The sequence below is a fragment of the Ixodes scapularis genome, unplaced genomic scaffold (assembly GCF_016920785.2).
Source record: "Ixodes scapularis isolate PalLabHiFi unplaced genomic scaffold, ASM1692078v2 ptg001274l_1___fragment_1__unscaffolded, whole genome shotgun sequence".
Lineage (NCBI taxonomy): Eukaryota > Metazoa > Arthropoda > Arachnida > Ixodida > Ixodidae > Ixodes > Ixodes scapularis.
In genome coordinates, this window is record NW_024610129.1 from 696195 (window position 1) to 717579 (window position 21385).

Here is a 21385-nt window from a genome sequence, read left to right on the forward strand (position 1 = left end):
CGGAAGGACGTCCTTGGCTTTTTGTCATTCCACGAGAGCTTCAAAAAGATGTTATTTGTGCAAATCATGACGACCCAACGGCCGGACATCTAGGCTTCTCCAAAACGTACTTTGGAGTCTGAACCAACTACTTCTGGACCAGAATGTACCGTGCCATCAACAAATATGTTCGTTCTTGTCACCAATGCCAAACCAAGAAGAGTCCAACGACAAAACCATTTGGTACACTGCACTCCATCTCCCCACCACATCATCCCTTTCAGAAAGTCGGAATTGAATTCTTGGGCCCATTTCCCGTCTCCAGTAATAACAAGTTGAACCAGGGTTGCCAGGTGGTTTCTAGCTCAATTCGCCAAATGCCAGACGATGTAGCCTAAAACTAGCCAAATGCAAGAGATATATGCAGCCCAAAAGTAGCCATATTCTGCAGAAGCCAAAATGTCGTGCGCTGGAATGTGCGAGCTCAATTCGAAAGCACTGCGTCTGTATATCTGGGGTTTAGGAGCAGCTCGCAAGATCTACGACATCTTGAAATGTATTGAACGCTTTATTTCAAGCACAACAGTACAAAAACAATTTTCCACGCGCGTTTTTGCAGTCACAAAGTTATGAAGCACTCGCTCGCGCCTCATATATGATTTCCGTCTTAAAACGGGCAAAAACTTCTTTAGGAGAGTTGATGTCCTACAGCACTCGTTCTTTCCATGGAAAGCAAACTTTACATAGAGGACGTTTTGAAGAGTTGGAAGGGACATGTTCTTTCTTAGGCCTGATTTCGTGAGGGATACGTGACAGAATACTTTCTCCACGGCGGCATTCGACATGGGCAGTGTTGGGAGCGCGATGGCAAGCTCAGATAGCAACGGAAACAGAGCTGCTCCTGCGCATCGATCTTGGCCTTGTTCGGAATATACATTGTCCAAAATCTGTTGTATTTTGTTATGGCTCATTGTGCTTTAAGAAGCTTTCACGTTTCGCGGAAAGGCCTCCTTTGTTATATCCTGTCCGCGTACTCTACACAACAACGCGTCCACTAAGTCACCACGACACCAAAGTATCCGCCGGAGTATAGCAGACGCTCCCGCCGGCGACCGGTGCCGCATGTGCGTCGCCGTCAATATTTTGTGCGGCGGTAATCTGGCCAATCAGAGTACGCCGCTCTGCGGCAGATCTGGAAGGGCCAGGTTTTGGAAATATGCATCCGGCCTAGCACGCGTTATCAGGCGACAACATGTTTTGTGTTGCCCTTAGTACAATTTTTCCTCGGACGAGGTGCCTCTTGTAGGAGGATTGTGGGAAACTCGAGAAAATAAGAGACGCCAGTAGGTAGCTGAAAGAACTTCGGAGCATAAAATAAGCCACAATTAATACAAAAGCGATGTCGTCGGAGCTGAATCTAGGTCACGGTAGCTCACGACCACGAATCTCCACGCAGAAAATCCCTAAGAGCGGGAATATAGAATGGGTGGACTGTCGCTTCGTGTTCACGCTGAAGCATTTTTTGTACATCTACTCTATACCAAGGGGAGAAAAAAGCGGGTTTGCGTTAGGATTTAAAATAGCCCAAAAATAGCCCCATAGCCATCCGCCAAATTTCGACGCCAAATGCATGACAAAGTAGCCCAATTTGGCTATTAATAGCCCAACCTGGCAACCCTGATTAACAACCGGTGGAGCTATCGACTGCATGACCCGCTATGCAGAAACCAAATCTGTTCCTGAGGCCACCGCAAGAGAAGTTGCGAACTTTTTCCTCACCTCCATACTACTACGCCATGCCGCTCCGCAGTCCATTACCAGCGACCGTGGCACCCCCTTCATTGCAAACCTTCTGCACGAGGTCCTCAGGCTCGTCAGTACGATTCATCATGTGACGCTTATCATCCGCAGGCTAACGGCCTCACCGAGCGGCTGAATCGCACACTAGCTAACATGATGTCCATGTACATTGCCGACGACCACACCAACTGGGATGAAATCCTTCCTTACGTCACCTACGCCTACAATACCGCACGTCAAACAACTACAGGATTTTCTCCCTACTATCTCCTCTATGCTCACGACCCTCTCACTACTCTCGACACTGTTTTGCCATATATTCACTCACCTCTGGACCCCTTCGCCTCTGAGATCATTTGTCGAGCCGAAGACGCCCGTCGACTCGCCCGGCTCCAAACTCCGCAATCGCAACAGCTACGACAGCTTCGTCACGCGGATACCCACATACCAGTGTGTTATAATATTGGCGACCTTGTGTTACTCAAGACACTAATTCGCCAGTCTGGAAAATGTGAAAAACTCCTACCTAAATTCACCGGTCCACATCGCGTCCATACGTCGTCTTTCCGACATAAACTACGAGCTGGTTCCAATATCTCCGCCCTGCGACCACCGCTTCAGACCACAAGACATCGCTCACGTCTCCTGCATCAAGCCTTACTCGCGCCAACCCTAACCATTCTACAGTACCGGATGACCGGCACTACCACCACCGGGGGGAACTGTTACGAAGACGACGACCCACATCTTTGGGAAATAGGGGCGCGCGCTGCATGTTTTCGCCACGCGAGCTGAGAGCAATTCGCCTGTTCCGCCATTGATCGCCTCTGATCTTCCCACATTGCACCATCAAATACGTCTCTCATAAACACCCTCACAATATATATATATATATACATATATATATATATATATATATATATATATATATATATATATATATATATATATATATATATATATATATATATATATATATATATATATATATATATATATATATATATACAACACGGGCACTTCACGTCATCGTACGTGGTCTCCGAGGGGGATATAAACGAATATGTGCAGATGAATGAACCGTACTTAATCCAATGAATTAAAGAATCCAAGTTTTCAGGAACCCGCCGAAAGCCAAAAATTGGCGGAGCCAGGATTAGAATTAGAATTAGCTATAATTATATCAACACAACATATTGACGGCGACGCACATGCGGCACCGGTCGCCGGCGGGAGCGTCTGCTATACTCCGGCGGATACTTTGGTGTCGTGGTGACTTAGTGGACGCGTTGTTGTGTGGAGTACGCGGACAGGATATAACAAAGGAGGCCTTTCCGCGAAACGTGAAAGCTTCTTAAAGCACAATGAGCCATAACAAAATACAACAGATTTTGGACAATGTATATTCCGAAGGGGGTGCCACGGTCGCTGGTAATGGACTGCGGAGCGGCATGGCGTAGTAGTATGGAGGTGAGGAAAAAGTTCGCAACTTCTCTTGCGGTGGCCTCAGGAACAGATTTGGTTTCTGCATAGCGGGTCATGCAGTCGATAGCTCCACCGGTTGTTAATACCCATTCTATATTCCCGCCAGTCAAAACGAGAACACTTCGTTTTCCTTTTCTTTCAATCAAAGAAAAAATGGCCGAAAAGAAGAATTGGAAAAAAGCTAACCGTTTAGCGGGTATCTACTCAACTAATTTCTCGCTTAACAGTTTAATATATACCGATAAAAAAGCAGCGAATAGTATTGAAGTGATGAAATATATCATTATTAACGTCATTATTATCACAGAACCAGTTTTTGGGACATGTGGTTGGACATAAGCCAACTATACCTGGTGTCATGTGAAGCCAATGAGAGGCCCAATGTTAAGCGTTTGATCGTGTCACATTAAACGTTGAAGCGAGAAAAAGAAAACAACAGTGCGGCACCGATTAGAAGATCTCAATTAAATGTCCATAAAAAAAGACGGCAATGGCCCTTTCGAACTGTGAATGCCCTTCGGTTCTACACCATTAAATTTATAAATAAATTCAGATTCTATATTTTTGTATCTCTGGTGGTTCGAAAGCCCCCTTGGAGTATAATAAAATTAAAATCCGAACGTCCGTTATGTCCTGCGGAGTTTAAGTGACGAGAAACTGGTCCGGCAACGTGTTTACGTATGTCACTTTTTTGTAAATTCATGCATTTTCTTATGGTTGTTTTAGTTTCTCCTATGTACTGATTTGGGCATTTGTTGCATTGAATCAAATTAATAACATTTTCCGAATTACAGTCAAAGGTATTATGTTCCAGTTGAAGTTATTTGCTGTGCTACGAATAGAATTAGCTATAATTATATCAACACATAAACCGCATTGGATATTATTGCATTTTATGTAACCAAGAGGGACCAGGCTACGTCCGATGGAGTTTCGGGACTGTCTAAAAAAATCTAATAAATTACGTGGTCTCTTAAACGCTATACCAGGTGGTCGAGGGATAACAGCCTTTAAAGCAGTGTCCATGTGTAAACGAATCATGTTTCGTCTAAGAATATTTTTTTTTATGTTTGGAAGTTTTAGTGGTAAGGTAAGATTAGTCGTAATTCATAGTTATTTCTTTTCGGTCGCTCTACTAAACACGCGTTTCGAGAGATTGTTCCACTTTTTGATATTGAATTATTTATTAAAGGTAAGGGGTATTTACGGTTAATGAAATCCTCTCCTAGTGTTATAGCGTTTATATCAAAATCCTCATCATCTGAACATAAGCGTCTTAATCGTAGCATTTGGCTCTATGGTATACCTTTTTTGTTTTGTATTGGATGACAGCTTTTATAATGCATAAATTGTCGTGTATTTGAAGGTTTTCGATATAAGGTTGTTTTCAAACCATTTTCAGTAAGTCTTATCTTAATATCTAGAAACTCTATTTCTGTATCGGGGTATTTATATGTAAATTTAATATGTGGATTAAAATTGTTGGCAAAATTAATAAATTCAAAGAGTTTATCTTTCCCATTATTCCAAATGATAAATATGTCGTCGGGGACACGTTTACAAAAAAAAGGGGTTTATGCGGAAAGGAGTTAAATAGCCGCCCCTCTAAAGACATCATATATATATATTTGCATAGGAGGGACAGAAACGTGATCCCATCGCTGCGCCATGTATTTGTGGGTAGTTGAGTAATGCGGATTCTTGGCCGAATTTGTACTGAAGCTTGGGGAACATAATAGCGCTTCACGACAGGGACGAAGAGTAGGAACGAGACAACACAATGCGCTAACTTCAATTGGTTTAATCGTCAGAAAATCAAGGGTATCAATACTCTGCATCATCGCGCCATTCAGCCAACCCCATGCCACGCCACTGATCGCAAGAAATGTGTTTCTTTGTCGCCCAAATCGACCGACACCACGCTGACACATCGATCCCCGTAGTTTTTTATCAGGTCTGCCTCTATAAAGAAGCACAGATCTTGCGATCAGTGGCGTAGCATGGGATTGGCTGAATGGCGCCATGATGCAGAGTATTTATACCCTTGATTTTTTGACGATTAAACCAGTTGAAGTTAGCGCATTGTGTTGTCTCGTTCCTACTCTTCGTCCCTGTCGTGAAGCGCTATTCTGTTCCCCAAGCTTCAGTACAAACTCGCCCAAGAATCCGCATTACTCAACTATCCACAAATACATGGCGCAGCGATGGGATCACGTTTCTGTCCCTCCTATGCAAATATATATATATGATGTCTTTAGAGGGGCGGCTATTTAACTCCTTTCCGCATAAACCCCTTTTTTATAAACGTGTCCCCGACGACATATTTATCATTTGGAATAATGGGAAAGATAAACTCTTTGAATTTATTAATTTTTCCAACAATTTTAATCCACATATTAAATTTACATATAAATACCCCGATACAGAAATAGAGTTTCTAGACATTAAGATAAGGCTTACTTAAAATGGTTTGAAAACAACCTTATATCGAAAACCTACAAATAGACGACAATTTATGCATTATAAAAGCTGTCATCAAATACAAAACAAAAAAGGTATACCATAGAGCCAAATGCTACGATTAAGACGCTTATGTTCAGATGATGAGGATTTTGATATAAACGCTATAACACTAGGAGAGGATTTCATTAACCGTAAATACCCCTTACCTTTAATAAATAATTCAATATCAAAAAGTGGAACATTCTCTCGAAACGCGTGTTTAGTAGAGCGACCGAAAAGAAATAACTATGAATTACGACTAATCTTACCTTACCACTAAAACTTCCAAACATAAAAAAAATATTCTTAGACGAAACATGATTCTTTTACACATGGACACTGCTTTAAAGGCTGTTATCCCTCGACCACCTGGTATAGCGTTTAAGAAACCACGTAATTTATTGGATTTTTTTAGACAGTCCCGAAACTCTATCGGACGTAGCCTGGTCCCTCTTGGTTGCATAAAATGCAATAATAACCAATGCAGTTTATGTGTTGATATAATTATAGCTAACTCTATTCGTAGCACAGCAAATAACTTTAACTGAAAAATAAATGATACCTTTTACTGTAATTCGGAAAATGTTATTCATTTGATTCAATGCAACAAATGCCCAATTCAATACATAGGAGAAACTAAAACAACCATAAGAAAACGCATGAATTTACATAGAAGTCATATACGTAAACACATTGCCGGACCAGTTTCTCGTCACTTAAACTCCGCAGGACAGACCGGACTTTCGGATTTTAATTTTATTATACTCCAGAGGGGTTTTCGAACCACCAAGGATCGAAAAAATAAAGAATCGGAATTTATTTACAAATTTAATACTTTAGAACCGAAGGGCCTCAACAGTTCGAAAGGGTCATTGCCGTCTTTTTTTATGGACATTTAATTGAGATCTTCTAATCGGTGCCGCACTGTTTTTTTTTTCTAGCTTCGTCGTTTAATCTGACACGAGCAAACGCCTAACATTGGGCCTCTCATTGGCTTCACATGACACCAGGTATAGTTGGCTTACATCCAACCACATGTCCCAAAAACTGGTTTTGTGATAATAACGGCGTTAATGATATTATATTTCATCACTTCAATGCTATTCGCTGCTTTTTTAATGGTATATAGTAAACTTTTAAGAGAGAAAGTAGTTAAGTAGATGCCCACTAAACGGTAAGCATTTGTCCAATTACTCCTTCTTTTCGGGCATTTTTCTTTGATTGAAAGAAAAGGAAAAGGAAGTGTTCTCGTTTTGACTGACGAAGTCTACCAGGCTCGAAACATATCTGCAGATCACTTTTTTGGCGACCTTCGGCGACCATCTCCTATAAGGGCAAAGATTAAAACAGCGCAAGGGCACGGACAAGAACAAGAAGGTAGACAAACAGCGCCTTGTTTGTCTACTTTCTTGTTCTTGTCCGTGTCCTTGCGCTGTTTTAATCTTTAATCAGGAAATACCAATTAGCCCAAACTTCTACTTTATAAGGGCAAATATTTTGTGAACAAATTTCTCTCGAGTGCCTTCTTTTTATCCCAGGTGCTGTTCCTATATATATATATATGAACTGATGACGTTGCATTTCAAAGCGTTGTCGGAGTTTCAAAGCATTTAGTGAGTACACGTTACAGCCTGAGTCAGTGCTTCTTCAGTCTTGAAGAGGTCCTCACTAAGGCCGAAACGTCGAGTCGCTAAATGCTTTAAAACACGAATAACTCTTCGAAGTGCGACTTCATCCGATTATATTCTCCGGCATCATATTCTATACTTCCTTTATACATAGAGAGAGAGAGAGATCTTGACAAAGAGATCTTGTTATTGTGAATGTCCTATTGTTTGATATCTAAGACTACTTCAAATCGTTAACTATTAAATGGATGTCTAGCATTTCTGTAAAACAAATTATTGGGGAAACCAAAAAAAAAAAAACGATTTTTAGGAAGGTGTAACTGGTAACCGAACCCGTAGAAATTAAAACCGTAAAGAACCGAAACAAACCCGATATCACCAGGAAACGGTAACCATAACCGTAACCGAAACGTTACATTTTTCGGTTTGAGTCCCTGACAGCGGGGGCAGGTGGCCGGTCGGGCAGCGTTTAGCGAGGCTGGCGTGGGGCGTGTTCGTGTGACTAGTTCTTCTTGTTATGGGCTGTGTTTGAATCAATACCCTATTGTGTGTATACTGGCTCTGATGAAGAGATAGGGACTCGCAATGTTGTCAAATACTGTGAAGAAAAAGACTGACCGGTGGTGTTTTGTGCCGAGGTGCAACGTGGGTTAAAACACGTGCAAAGAAAAACACTCCTTGTTTCGGATGCCGAGCGATGCCTTTCTGTTCGCAGAACGGAATCGTTTGATTAAAAAAAAAACTCACTGTGCTACGCGATTGTATTTTTATTTCTGAATGGAAAAAGCAAGACTGGTGCAGAAAAAAAATAGAGATCTAAGAGGGACATGTGACTTCTGTTACATGTCATTAACAACAAATTTCTTTCAGTGGGGTCAGGCTTCAATATGACAGCACATGAAGTTGATTCCTTTATCATATCAGCATTGGTGTTTATATTCATATGATGTATGTTCACTAGATAAAATAAATTTAGGCATTACCTGGGCTATGAGCTCACGCTGATAATGCAGAAGTCAAGAAAAGTTCGGTTTCATTAAACTATGGTACACAAAACATATGTATTGATACCAGTAGAAAAGCTAGGCATTTAAAGGTCTGCAAAATGTACAACTGCCAAACAAAAAATCGTCCAATATCATAATATAGATAGACAATTATTCTTCTATAAAAGCAAATCAAAAAAGAAATTAAAGAAGCCAGACTTTGTACGGAATTGGCCGCTCCGAATCGGCATTTGCACTTGGAATATAGGCTTCTGCCGCTCGCGCGGGTCAATTTCTTTTTCAGAGGGGTGTGAGACACGATGGTAACTTGTTTCAAACAACCGACCAATGGAAAAACAAACGAAGAATACGCCAATTTTCATCCGGAATCAAGCACCTCTCCCTATTGAAAAATCTCATTTGTACTTATTTATTTTATTTATAATTTATTAATACTACTGTCTCCTATTTCAGGAGACGTGGTAGGAGTGGTTTACAGCATATGGGTACACAAAAACAATAATAAAAAACACCAGGTAACAAGCACAATTATATTCGTTCTAGCTGATCCAAAAACACACAAACAGCGTTGTACAAAGGCTATATTCATCGCAAAAAAAATTAATAAATGAGCATCAGATACAAGAATCACAAAGATCTCGGAGTTTATTAAAGAAGGAGGACTCTGGTGATGCTGTTATTATATCGCCTGGCAGGGAGTTCCAGTCGTGAACAGTCCTTGGGAAAAAAGAGTACTTAAATGCATTAATCCGACAGTTGAATTCTTTGAGCGTTTTGCAATGACAACTTCGCATGGGATAATCTTGAGGTGCGGGTGAAATATATTTAGAGATATGGATTTTGAACCGGCTGTTTAATAAATCAAATAGACACTTTATTCTCCTAAACATGCGTCTATGCTTTAGGAAGTTCACCCCAGAGAGGACGTACAGTTCAGAGACGGGATATTTTCGCTGAAATTTATTATGAATGAAGCGTAAACTTCTTCTTTGAACATTTTCGAGGACGTTTATGTTGGTACTTGTAAACGGATCCCAAACCACCGAAGCGTATTCTAGGATGGGTAATATGAAAGTTTTATAGGCTGTCAATATAACGTCGGAAGAGGCATGTTTTAAATTTCGTCTTAAGTACCATATCTTGGATAGTGCTTTGCGCGCAGTAGACATGATATGAGTGTTCCAGCGTAGGTCATTCGATATAATGACACCCAAGCGTTTATAAGAAGTAACTTCGGCTAGTGAAGTACTATTAATGGAATAATCGAAAGAAAGATGACTTAATTTATGAGTTATATGCATTCGAACACACTTATTGACATTCAATGACATCTGCCACGAGTCGCACCTGTGCGCCATCTTGGACAAGCAGGTGTTTAGTAGAATCTGGTCACTTATTTTATTGACTTCTGTAAATAAAACCACATCGTCTGCAAGCAGTCGAACACGTACTGGAATATTAGCGGCTAAATCGTTTATAAAAATTGAGAACAGTAATGGCCCCAGGACCGACCCTTGCGGAACACCCGATAAAACAGGGACTAATGATGATTCACTCGAGTTGATCTGTACATACTGCTTTCTGTCCTGTAAGTAGTTCAGGAGCCAGCGAAAGATACCTTCGTTTTGAACAATTGATTTGAGTTTAAGGAGAAGTTCACTATGTGATACTCTATCAAAAGCTTTAGAAAGATCTAGGAATATGACGTCAATTTGTTTGGATCGATTCAGGATATTTGCGAAATCATGGACTGTGTCAAGTAACTGAGTCGTAGTAGAAAGGCCATGACGGAAACCATGTTGATTTGAAAAGAAAAAAGCATTTTTTTTCTAAGTAACTCGCGAGGTGTTTAAAAACAATATGTTCTAGCAGTTTCGAACAACGTGAGAAACATTTGTGTCCAATAAACAGATGTCAATCAAACAAGATATGTAAGAACCATATAAGAATTATATAAGGTATATACGAACAGATGAAAACCATATGAGAAACTTTGAATAAGTTTTTTATAAGTTTCTTATGTTGATCTTGTATGTCGTTAAATACATTATATAGTTATTATAGGGTCCTTTTATGTTCTTATATATCTTGTGTGATTCATACGTGTTTATTGGACACAAGAAATTTCGCATACAAATGGATTTTTCACTAGGGCTGCTGTGACCGCCAGGCCTCTGTCAGTCGTCGGATGACCGCGCTCTGCCCCACAGCACCCTCACCGGCCTGCTTGCACATTGCGACACACTCACGGCCGCTGAACGGCACACCTCCCCATTCTAGTACACCATAGCCTCCTCTATACTGACAAAGCCTGGCAGATTCCCACGAGAAGCGGCCGCCGAAATGGAAAAGGTGGAGCAGCAGACAATTGGTGAGAGGAGAGCCGCGTGACTGGCGCCCGCTGCTGCGCGACGCCGAACACACACTTCTCCAGAGCAAACAAGTATGTTTCGGGTCCTCGCCGCTGCAAAAGCTGTGCGCTGACGTCCAGATTTCCCAAGAAATGACTCTGATGCTCTGTGCTACCAGTAGTGATGCGAGGGCTCGGAAAAAAACCGGAAATTTTGGAAAAAAACTGTTTTTTCTGGTTTTTTCCCCGACATAGTATTCGGGAAAAAAACCGAAACCCAAGTTTTTGAAGTATTAACAAATCTATTAAGCAAATTTCTGCAACGAACGTTATAATTGATATCGCTGATCTCATCGAAAGGGAAAATGGCCATCACGCTCCTCTGAATTGAGTTTTGCCGGCAGAGCAGGCGGAAACTTAATCACGCTATACTAAACATAATACATCTTCCAGCCCCTAAGAAAACAAAACAGCGCGACGGCGGGGCAAGTGAGGAAACACAATCACCTCGGGTTGTCTGCCGCCTCGCCCCGTCGTTGCACCGTTTGCGTTGTCTAAAAACTATGCAGCAACCATCCCGAATGACCGTTGCTTTACTGTTCAGTGTGAACGCCTTATACGGAGGAGAAATGACAGTGCTGTCCGAGGCTTGTTGGTAGTGTGTACGCATGTGATGAAGCCGTGTTTCTAAGTCCTCTATGGCGTTTTTCTCGGTCAATAAATTAATATACGAGACTCTTAATTTACAGCCGGATCTCCACTACCGCACCAGCATGAACATAGCTTTAAATAACATAACAGCAGAGTGGCGAAATATAGTCGCATATGTCAACCATGGAAGAAATTAATTGCTTAATGTACTATCATGAAGGTAGTGCCATGTTGTAATGCCACGTTAAATAATCATATTCAAAGGGGAGTGAGGTTTAACAACATTGATGTATTTTGTCATGACCCTTTCCCCTTCTAAGGGTACAACTAGTTCTGCATTAAAGAGTACAGGATCAAACTTCAAAACCAACATTGGATGAGGTAGATATGCACGCGTTGACTAGATATATTTTGTAAATTAAGACGGATGTTCCAAAGCAGTGTGTTAGTTAGGGCTACTCTGACTCCACGCTTGAGTCATCTCCGTCGTGGTATTTCAGATCAGGGCTCCTGAGCTCGAGATTGGAGCGAACAAACACCAACTTCTGCACTCTGTGTCCTTTGAGTCGGTTCCTACTTTTGGTGTGGACACCGCTGAACTTCGACCAGTTTCGTTCGCACGCAGCGGAGGAGGGTGGGACTTGGAGAAGGCGACAAGCAATTGGTGCCAGGGGTTCAGAGGCACACAGCCCTTGCCACCACGTGGACGGTGGAATATGCTTCGCCGAGTCCTCGAATGCCTTCCTCGACCAAGCACCTGACTGGACCCGGTATTCGGCGAGATTTGACAATACTTTTCCCACATCGAGACACATCCTTTCTGCTGTCTCTGTGATGTAGTCCATTGCGTGGCATACCTCTTCGTCACTTAAGCACCGCCCTTTGAACTTCGGGTCGAGCAAATTTGCTGCAGCATGTGCTGGACGGCAAATAAAGTTGCGTCGCTCACACTGGATTTCTGCTACTCTTTCCTTTTCGCCCGTTGTCAAGGCAGAGTTTGGAAGGGCCTCTTCGACTTGTCTTGTTACTTTGAACAGGATCTCATGGACGTCTGAGAGGACAGCAGTGTCTGACTCAGCCTCGGAAATAGCACGGGCAACTGGCTGCAACACGTGGAAGGTGCTTTGCACATCTCGCCAAAAGTAGTCTTCATCTAATATCGTTGATCTTATTTCCCTGCTCACTTGAAGCTCCGCAGCGATCACAGTTTTCTGTAAAGCTTCTTTGGTCTTCAGTAAGCCTTTTAGTGACGTCAAAATGCCCGCCCAGCGAGTTTCAGCTGGTAGTTTTAATGTGGTCTGGTTTCCAGCATAGCACTCTTCTTGCCTCTTAGCAAAGTGAGCCGCAACCACGTGAGAGTTTCTGACATATTTGATTACAGTCTTGGACCTCTTGCAAACTTCTTGCAATGTCACCAGTTTGAGCATGTCCGACAGCAACAAGTTTAGTCCATGAGCACAGCATCCAAGAGTATTGATGCTTGGGTAGCACAGACTGACAATTGTCCACGCGGCCTTCATGTTGCTTGCATTGTCGGTAACAAGAGCGAAAACCTTGTCGGTTCCAATTTTCTCCACAACCTTCACAATCTCTCCCGCGATGTAGTCTCCTGTGTGCCTGTGATCTTCCGTCTCCACGGCGCTGTAGAAAATAGGCTTCGGTGTAGCCAACACAAAGTTCAAGATGCTCTCGCCCCGTACATTGGTCCAGCTGTCCGTGAGTACAGTGACGCACAGAGCGGCGTTGACTTTCTCTTCCACCTGCGTCATCACTCAGGCATACTCGGCCTCCAAGAGTCGTCCACCTAAAGAATGCCTGGAAGGCGGCACGAATGCGGGCCTGAGGAGCTTGAACGCTTCTCGCCAGTATCTGTTTTACGTAACTGATAAAGGCGTTCCACTGGCATATATCGCTCGAGCCAGCGCCTCATCAAGCTTGCTTTGACACCCTTGCGTCATTCTGTCAACGAACGCTTCTATAGAAGTTCGCTGCTTGACATACCTGTCGGCCTCATTTTGAGAGCTTGTGCTTTCATTTTCCACAGGTGCACGCTCTGACCGTAAAACTTCCACAGATGGGCTCCTGGACCGACATGCCCCGGACTCTGATTTTGTCGGGTCGTCCGATGCTGCAGACCTGATGTCCGGGGGGCACTTCGAGCACCTTTCGATGTGCTGCCGCAAGCGAGTTGCGTTGGGAAATTCGTATTTGGCACAGCAAAATCTGCACACCGCTGGCCCCTTACCACTGTTTAGCACATCAAAGTTCCTCCAAACGTTGGAGCGCGGCCTCACCATAGCGAACAGCGCACAGTTTTCACGGATCCACGGCGAAAGTCTATACCCGAGAACGATGCGCGCGAGGTTTCGGAAGCGGCGCTGTTCAAGCTAAAGCGTTATAGCTGCCCTGGCTGAGCTCTCCACGGCGCACAGCACACAGTTTTGACAGCTCCACGGTCCACGGCAAGTGTCCACACCAGAGTAAGATGCTCAGAACTTTCACTAAGGGGCTGGGAAAGCTAAAGTGATATGACTCCTCCGACTGCCCGTCGAGAGCGCCAACGGCACCGGCGGGGACGAAGAACTGCGTAGGTGCTATCGGTTGTTGCCAGATGAGTAGTCAAAGCTCAGCTAAATTGACAAAAGTTGTCGTAAACGTTACAAAAAGTGATATAATATAATAGTTCACCGTAAAACTGGCGGAAATATCTTGCGGTTGTTGACCTCTGTCGATATATTTCGAATTTTTACTGAATTATAGCTGTTGAGAATATTTTTCGAATGTTTCCAAAATTTCCGGAAAAAAAACTTGTTTTTTTCGTCGTTTTTTTCCGGCCTTCAAAATTTCCGGAAATTTTACATCTCTAGCCTTGTCGCAAATCTGGAGCGCGAGGATCTGGTAGCCTACCAGATCCTCGCGCTCCAAATTTGCGACAGGGCACTCTTTGGCTCCGTCGTCGAACTGCCGCGGTTTGTGAGTATAACCGCTCATTCACGCTGGAAGCCAATCCGCGCTCGCAAAGCAGTTGCGAACGCGGTGCTATAAAGATCCAGTGCAATTGCACGCGCACTCGATGGCATCAAGAGCGCGTGCAATTGTACTGGATCTTTATACAACCGCGTTCGCAACCGCATTGCGAACGCCGATCCGCTTCCAGTGTGAATGAGCGGTAACGGAGGCTATGAGTACACCCTGCCTGAGGCAAGGTTCTGCCAACCTCCACGGTCGTTTCTTCCCAAAATTTTATCAAACAATTCCCTGGTTTCCCCAAGATGTTCAGGAAATGTGTTAATTTGCTTGAATGCTGAGATTATCGTTACGGAGCACCTTAAGAATAGAATTATGTAGTCGGGTGGCCATTTAAAGGTTAAATTTGCTTCGTTAAAACCTTTTTACATAATTAAACTGTGTTACTTTGGCCTTGGGTGGTCCCCTAAATTCGCTGTTGTTCCCACTGGAGATTACCTCTGGTCCCTATAACATGCAAAGAAGCCTTTTTCCCGCTGCACTCGGCCGGCACGAGGAGGAAAAAGGGAAGGAACGTGTCTCTACAACCCACTGAGACCCAATTAAAGTCAATCCCTAGATTCGAACAAATTTCTCTTTGTCCCTAGAATATAATGCAACTCCCTAGATATAGGGCAAAATCCTTAAGGTTTTCAGCACTGGCTCTGTCTCTACATGTCTTATTCTTTCGTGTTTTTCAAATTGCCGCAGAACGAAGGCGTGTTCGGGAACATAACCGGAAACTCTACGGTCGCCTTCTGCACTACACTGCGCAGGTGACAGGCAAGGCGGTGTAAAAGTTCAGAAGACGGCTACAATTTGTGTTATTTTTGATACGAAGGAGAGCTCATCTACTAAAATATTTACCAGTTCCTTCACTAGGAGTGAAAAAACTCCCGCAATTATTAGACCCAAGTCTCATAATCACCGTAACTCATGATTTACCAGACCTCTGCCCCTCTTCAAAAAGGCATTGCTTATTTTTTACTTCAAAAGATATGCATATATTACTTTGTTAAAAATTTAAATGTTTATTATACCAAACAATCTAAATACAACTCAAATTAAGCAAATATGGACTTCTAATAGATCGGTTTAGCCCACCAAGTGAGTACCCTATAACAATATGGCAAACTTCTCAGATCATTTTAGAAAGAACTTATTCCGAATTGAAACGTGATAAATAAGTTCAATTCGGGTAAGAAATCCACAGATTCTGAAATATTCTATTTTTAACAAAATATCTTCGAAATTGACTTCAACCGAAGAAGTGGAGACATAGCTATATTCCCTGTAAGTATTATAGACGGCAATCATACGGTAGTAGTCAATACTAATTAGAACCCTAGAACGTATACTTTTTAAGGCTATGCCCGACATTATTTTTTTTTTGCATTAGGTTATATGAACCATTTTTGCAATACTTGAACTTGCAATCACCATAATATGCCGCCGTAATATTAGTCCAGAGGATGTTATAAGTGACTCGCAGCGTGCAACAAGAAGAAGCACATGCTTATTTTAAAACTTTTATATTCTTCAAGAATAAGTTGAATATCCCGCAGTCTTGCCTATGAGCGTTTTGTGCTTATGGCATGTTATACTTTCCCTATTTATAAAATTAAAACAAAGTGCTCGCATATTGTACGAATAGCCACGAAGGGGAATATAGTATTTTTCATAAAATACTGCTGCCAGAAAGTCATATAAACCCTAGTAAATTAATCTGATATGAATAAACATTTCTCTGTCAATTAAACGCATAGGATCAAATAAGATCATATAAAAGCATAAAAGAACTTTATAAGATCATATAAGGAAAATAGAATATTATCTAAGAAGTTAAAAGTAACTTCTTATCAGTTTGGTATAACTTCTTATATTATCTTATATTGCTTTTATGTACTCTCATAAGGTTCTCGTATGCTTTTCGCATCGATAACAACGACATGAAAAGATCAGTGAGAGAGACCATTAGGATAAAGACGTCTGCCGAATGCATCAGTCAAACATCCGTCCACTTAAGTTCAGACGCCGAAAATATTTTGCGGCTGACTGGTTTGAGGGAACCGGGATGACATCGAGGTGTCGCGGTGCGTGTGTGTTGACAGGAGATTTGTCGGCGGCTTTGTGACTGGTTTGGGAGCACCGGAGTGACCTCGGGATGTCGCTGTGTATGAGCGTTAACACAAGATTTGTCGGCAAATTCGAGTTGGCGACGTCTGAGCTTATTTTTGACTGGAATGTACGGGGGCCTGGGAAAAGGAAGAGGGAAGGGGTAAGGGGTTTCGGGAAGAGAAAAGAAAAAAGAGGGGGACAAAGGGTGGCGAGTGACATGTATGTTTGTCCTATGAAATAAAGTTTGTAGCTGCGTTTGAGACTTCGTCCGTGTCGTTGTGTGTTTGTCCCTGGTCCGCATCGCCAGTCTCGGGTTTACAACTCTGCTCAATTTACACCAGCTAGCCTGCACCCTCACCATTGCCACATTCTGATTCCCTTCGCGCTGACTCATCTATCAACTTCCAGGTGATTCAACGTCGGTCCAGATCTGAAGCCGAGAACAACTACTTCGAGAAAGACATCAAACATTACGAGAGTGGATTTAAAACACAGGGGGGAGCTTCGTGGATAGGCAAGTACAAATGTATAACTCCTTCTGTATTGGCATCCCAGAAAAGGCAACCCAAACCTGAAGCACAAAACAACTGCTTTTAAATGGCGACCTTAGAAATTGCAACGGTAGCGCGACAGCTTTTTGTCACAGGAATGACTGGTTCGGGGCAGTCGCTTCCGGACCAGTTTTTTCGGACCGGAGGCAGAGTCACTTGGTCCCTGAACTAGTCAGCAGCGCCTCGAACATCCGGCACTTCTGCGGCAGTTGCAACAAACATGCCTGTCATTTCGCGGCAACGTAACTAGATTTGCTATAACTAACGTTTGGTCGCTGTAAGGAGCATAAATAAAGAGCCACAGTGGTTTCTGTGGTAGCTCTGATCAGCGCTATTTAATAGTACTCATTTCTCTATAACAAGCAGCATCCATGTTTGAAGGAGCCCCCAAAAATAAACTCAATCTGATAGCCAATCCGTGGCTTATGACTTCACAGGTACGTATATTGTACCGCAAACAAAAAAAAAAACAAGAAAAAAAAAACGCATCTCCACGTGGTGAAAGATGTTGATTGGGGCGAAGCTTTGGTGGTGCGTGTCTGCGTAGACGCTGAGCCGCAGCATGCCGAGCCTTTCGTTCGTTTTCATCCATGTCACGCTGCGGTCAAATGCTCAAATGCGTAAATAACCACTTTCCATACCACACATTCTCTTTCTGACATGGATGAAAACGAACGAAAGGCTCGGCATGCTGCGGCTCAGCGTCTACGCAGACAAGCACCACCAGGGCTTCGCCCGAATCAACATCATCCACCACGTGGAGATGCGGTCGTTTTTTTTTTTGTCCTACACGAGCACGGGAGCACGTGCTCACGTGCTCGTGAGCACGTGAGCGCGTAAGCTCACGAGCAGGAGCACGAGCCCCCGACGCCGGACATCGGACGGACATACGGACATTTATTTTTATTTATTTATTTACATACCTCTAAAGGCTCCAAAGGAGCATTACATAGAGGGGGGTGTCGTATAAACTTTTACATAATCATACAATATTTTACAAGAAAAAATAGAAGACATCGTGTCACGCTAAACAGAACCATGAAGGGAAGACATTACATAACAAAAAAGCCACACACGCACTCACATCATTGGAGGCAGTCGACGTGCTAGAAAAAAAGCAATAGACCCAGCGAGGGAGTAACATACAGGGCAATATATGATTGATTCACCCTAAAGATTCACGCAATAACAACATAAATGTATCATGATCAGTGACCGTCGCAATTTCGCTTGCCAACTCATTCCATTCAATCGCCGCTTGTACGAACGGGGAGTATTTGAACAGATTAGTTCTTGCAAATGGAATATGAACTTTGTAACAATGATCATGACGAGGGGAAATGCGAGCCGGTGGGAGAATGTTGTTTTAACGGAAATCTGAGGAACTATGATAGAGTTTATGAAAATGGGATAACCTTGCGAGGTATCTTCGCTGGTGGAGAGTCAATAAACCAAGTGAACTCTTAAGTTGACTGACGCTTATAGGTGAATACGTTTTTAGTATAAACCTGGTGGCCCTGTTTTGTAATGATTCTAAATTATTAATTAAATATTTTTGATGCGGGTTCCAAATTATAGCTGCATATTCCAACTTGGGCCTAATGAGGGTAGAGTATGCAAGTAGCTTCGTTTCTGCTGTTGCCATATATAAATGCCTTCTTAAGAAACCAAGTGACTGGTTAGCCCTCCTAAGGATATAATCTAGATGAGTGTTCCAGGAGAGGTTGGAAGTTAAGTGGACTCCTAAATATTTATATGTGGATACTTTATCCAATTTTGAATCTATAACTTTGTAGTCGTATTGAAAAGATGAGCGACGATTGGTAAATGTCATTATTTTTGTTTTATCTATATTTATCTGCATTTCCACGTGTCACACCATGAAAGTATGATATCCAAATCACTTTGAAGGGCCTGGCAGTCGCTTTGACTAGATATTTGACGGTATACCACACAGTCGTCTGCAAATAGGCGAATCTTTGAAGAAATGTTGTTGAGGAGGTCATTTATATAAATTAAAACAAAAGTGGTCCAATAACGGATCCTTGAGGGACACCAGATTTGACATGTATAGGTGGTGAGGTGATGTCATTTGCAAGTACTGATTGTTTTCTATCGTGCAAAAACTCACGAATCCATGTAATTACCTTATCATTAATTATGAGATATTGTAGTTTTTTTATCAGACGACTGTGTGGTACACGATCAAAGGCCTTCGAAAAGTCTATAAAAATAGCGTCGGTTTGTGAGGATGAGTGAATACAGGTATGGAAATCCGTTACCAGTTCAAACAGTTGGGTTTCACACGAAAGACCACGTTGAAAGCCGTGCTGATTGAGAAATAGCAGGTTGTTTGAGACTAAGTGTTTCATGACAGATGAATATATTATATGTTCTAAAAGTTTACAAAGAACAGAGGTCAATGAAATTGGTCTATAATTTGTTGGGCAATTCCGATTACCAGATTTATAAATCGGCACGACATTTGCTGATTTCCATTCGTTCGGAATGTGGCCAGTATTAAGCGATTGCTGGAATAAGCTGGCAAGCACGGCACCTGATGCATCCTTTGTTAGTTAAAGTAGCTTCGAGCATACACCATCAGGACCCGGGCTGGATTTTGTCGGCAAGCGGTTAATGGCACTGATAACACCATCAATATTGATTTGCACATCGTCCATTTCTGGAATGACGATTGTAGGTGTAACATGGCTAGCCCCTAAAGGTGTATCCACACGACGGACCAAATCGCTGTTTTGGTCCGCGGGCCGCGCATCACGTGATCTCACGTCATCGGTCTTTGAGGTCCGCCGGCGATCCGCGGCCCGCGCTTCTGAGAAACGCCAAGCGACTTTTCTCGCCCGGACCTTGGCGGCGGACCGCAGGGTTTTTAGTATAATTGAAGCACTAAGTCTGGCAACAAGCTGACTTTTGTTGTTTGGATTGGAATCCAAACTCAAAGTCGTTTTATTTTAGCGCCAACTGTTGAAGACAAAGAAGAAAAACCTTTTGTTGTGCGGCGATGCAACTTGTTACTTCATCGCGCTCATTTAGCAATTCCCCGCTCTGTGGGACAATAGTCGCGACGACTACTCAAATAATCATCTAAAGATGTCCCCATGCCTCTTTGGGTTCACTTAAGTCCTCCTCGTCCTCAATAGTCAACGCCAGGGCCACCGCGGTCGAACGTCTTTTTCGTTCAACCTCCATTTTGGCTCCTTACAAATAGCCTCAAAGCAGCTCGCTGCATGCGTTTGGCGGAGCTGTGAGGTCGAGGGTTAGACCGGCCCGTTCACCCTGTCGTCTGCTCTTTTGGTCCGCCGTGTGGATGCTCATTGCAGCCGGGCGGCCCGCGGGCCTCGCATCACGTCATCAATCGGTCCGCGGCCCGGTCCGTCGTGTGGATACACCTTAAGGTGTATCCACACGACGGACCAAATTGCTGTTTTGGTCCGCGGGCCACGCATCACGTGATCTTACGTCACCGCTTTTCGAGGTCCGGCGGCGGTCCGCGGCCCGCGCTTGTGAGAAATGCCGATCGCTTTTCTCGCCCGGATCTTGGCGGCGGACCGCGGCGTTTTTAGTATTATTGAAGTGCTAAGTCTGGCAACAAACTGACTTTTGTTGTTTAGATTGGAATCCAAATCCAAAGTCGTGTTCTTTTGGCGCCGACTGTTGAAGACGAAGAAGACGAACCTTTTGTTGTGCGACGATGGCGGCATGGTGCGACGATGCAACTTTTCACTTCATCGCGCTCGTGGAGCAATTCCACGCTCCGTAAGGCAATAGACGCATGCCCTTTTCGGTTCACTTCAGTCCTCCTCGTCCTCAATACTCAACGCCAGGGCCACCGCGGCCAAAAGTCTCTTTCGTTCAACCTCCATCTTGGCTCTTTACAAATAGCCTCAAAGCAGCTCGTTGCATGCGTTGGGCGGACCTGTGAGGTCGAGGGTTAGACCGGCCCGTTCACTCTGTCGTCTGCTCTTTTGGTCCGCCGTGTGGATGCTCATGTGGATGCTCATTGCAGCCGGGCGGCCCGCGGGCCGCGCATCACGTGATCAATCGGTCCGCGGCCCGGTCCGTCGTGTGGATACACCACGTGATCAATCGGTCCGCGGCCCGGTCCGTCGTGTGGATACACCTTTAAGGAGCTTCGCCCCTAAAACTCGAGTGAGTGAGCCCTAATGCAGCGATTGTTCTTTCATTGTACGCTTGTGAAAGACCAAGGCTGATATCACTAATCTTTCTCTTGGCCGAAAATTACGCACAAGGAGCTGTGCGACAACAAATATGCTAAAGCAGCGAAAC

General features: G+C 43.4%; 1 protein-coding gene across 1 annotated transcript in view; it reads left to right on the top strand.

The window, feature by feature from the left end:
* LOC121834511 (ficolin-1-like) overlaps positions 1 to 21385 on the top strand; it is a 103987-nt gene that overhangs the window by 43228 nt on the left and 39374 nt on the right. The window contains exon 3 of the mRNA XM_042288204.1: positions 16935 to 17040. Within this exon, the coding sequence (XP_042144138.1) occupies positions 16935 to 17040 (106 nt within the window). The remainder of the gene's footprint in view (positions 1 to 16934; positions 17041 to 21385) is intronic.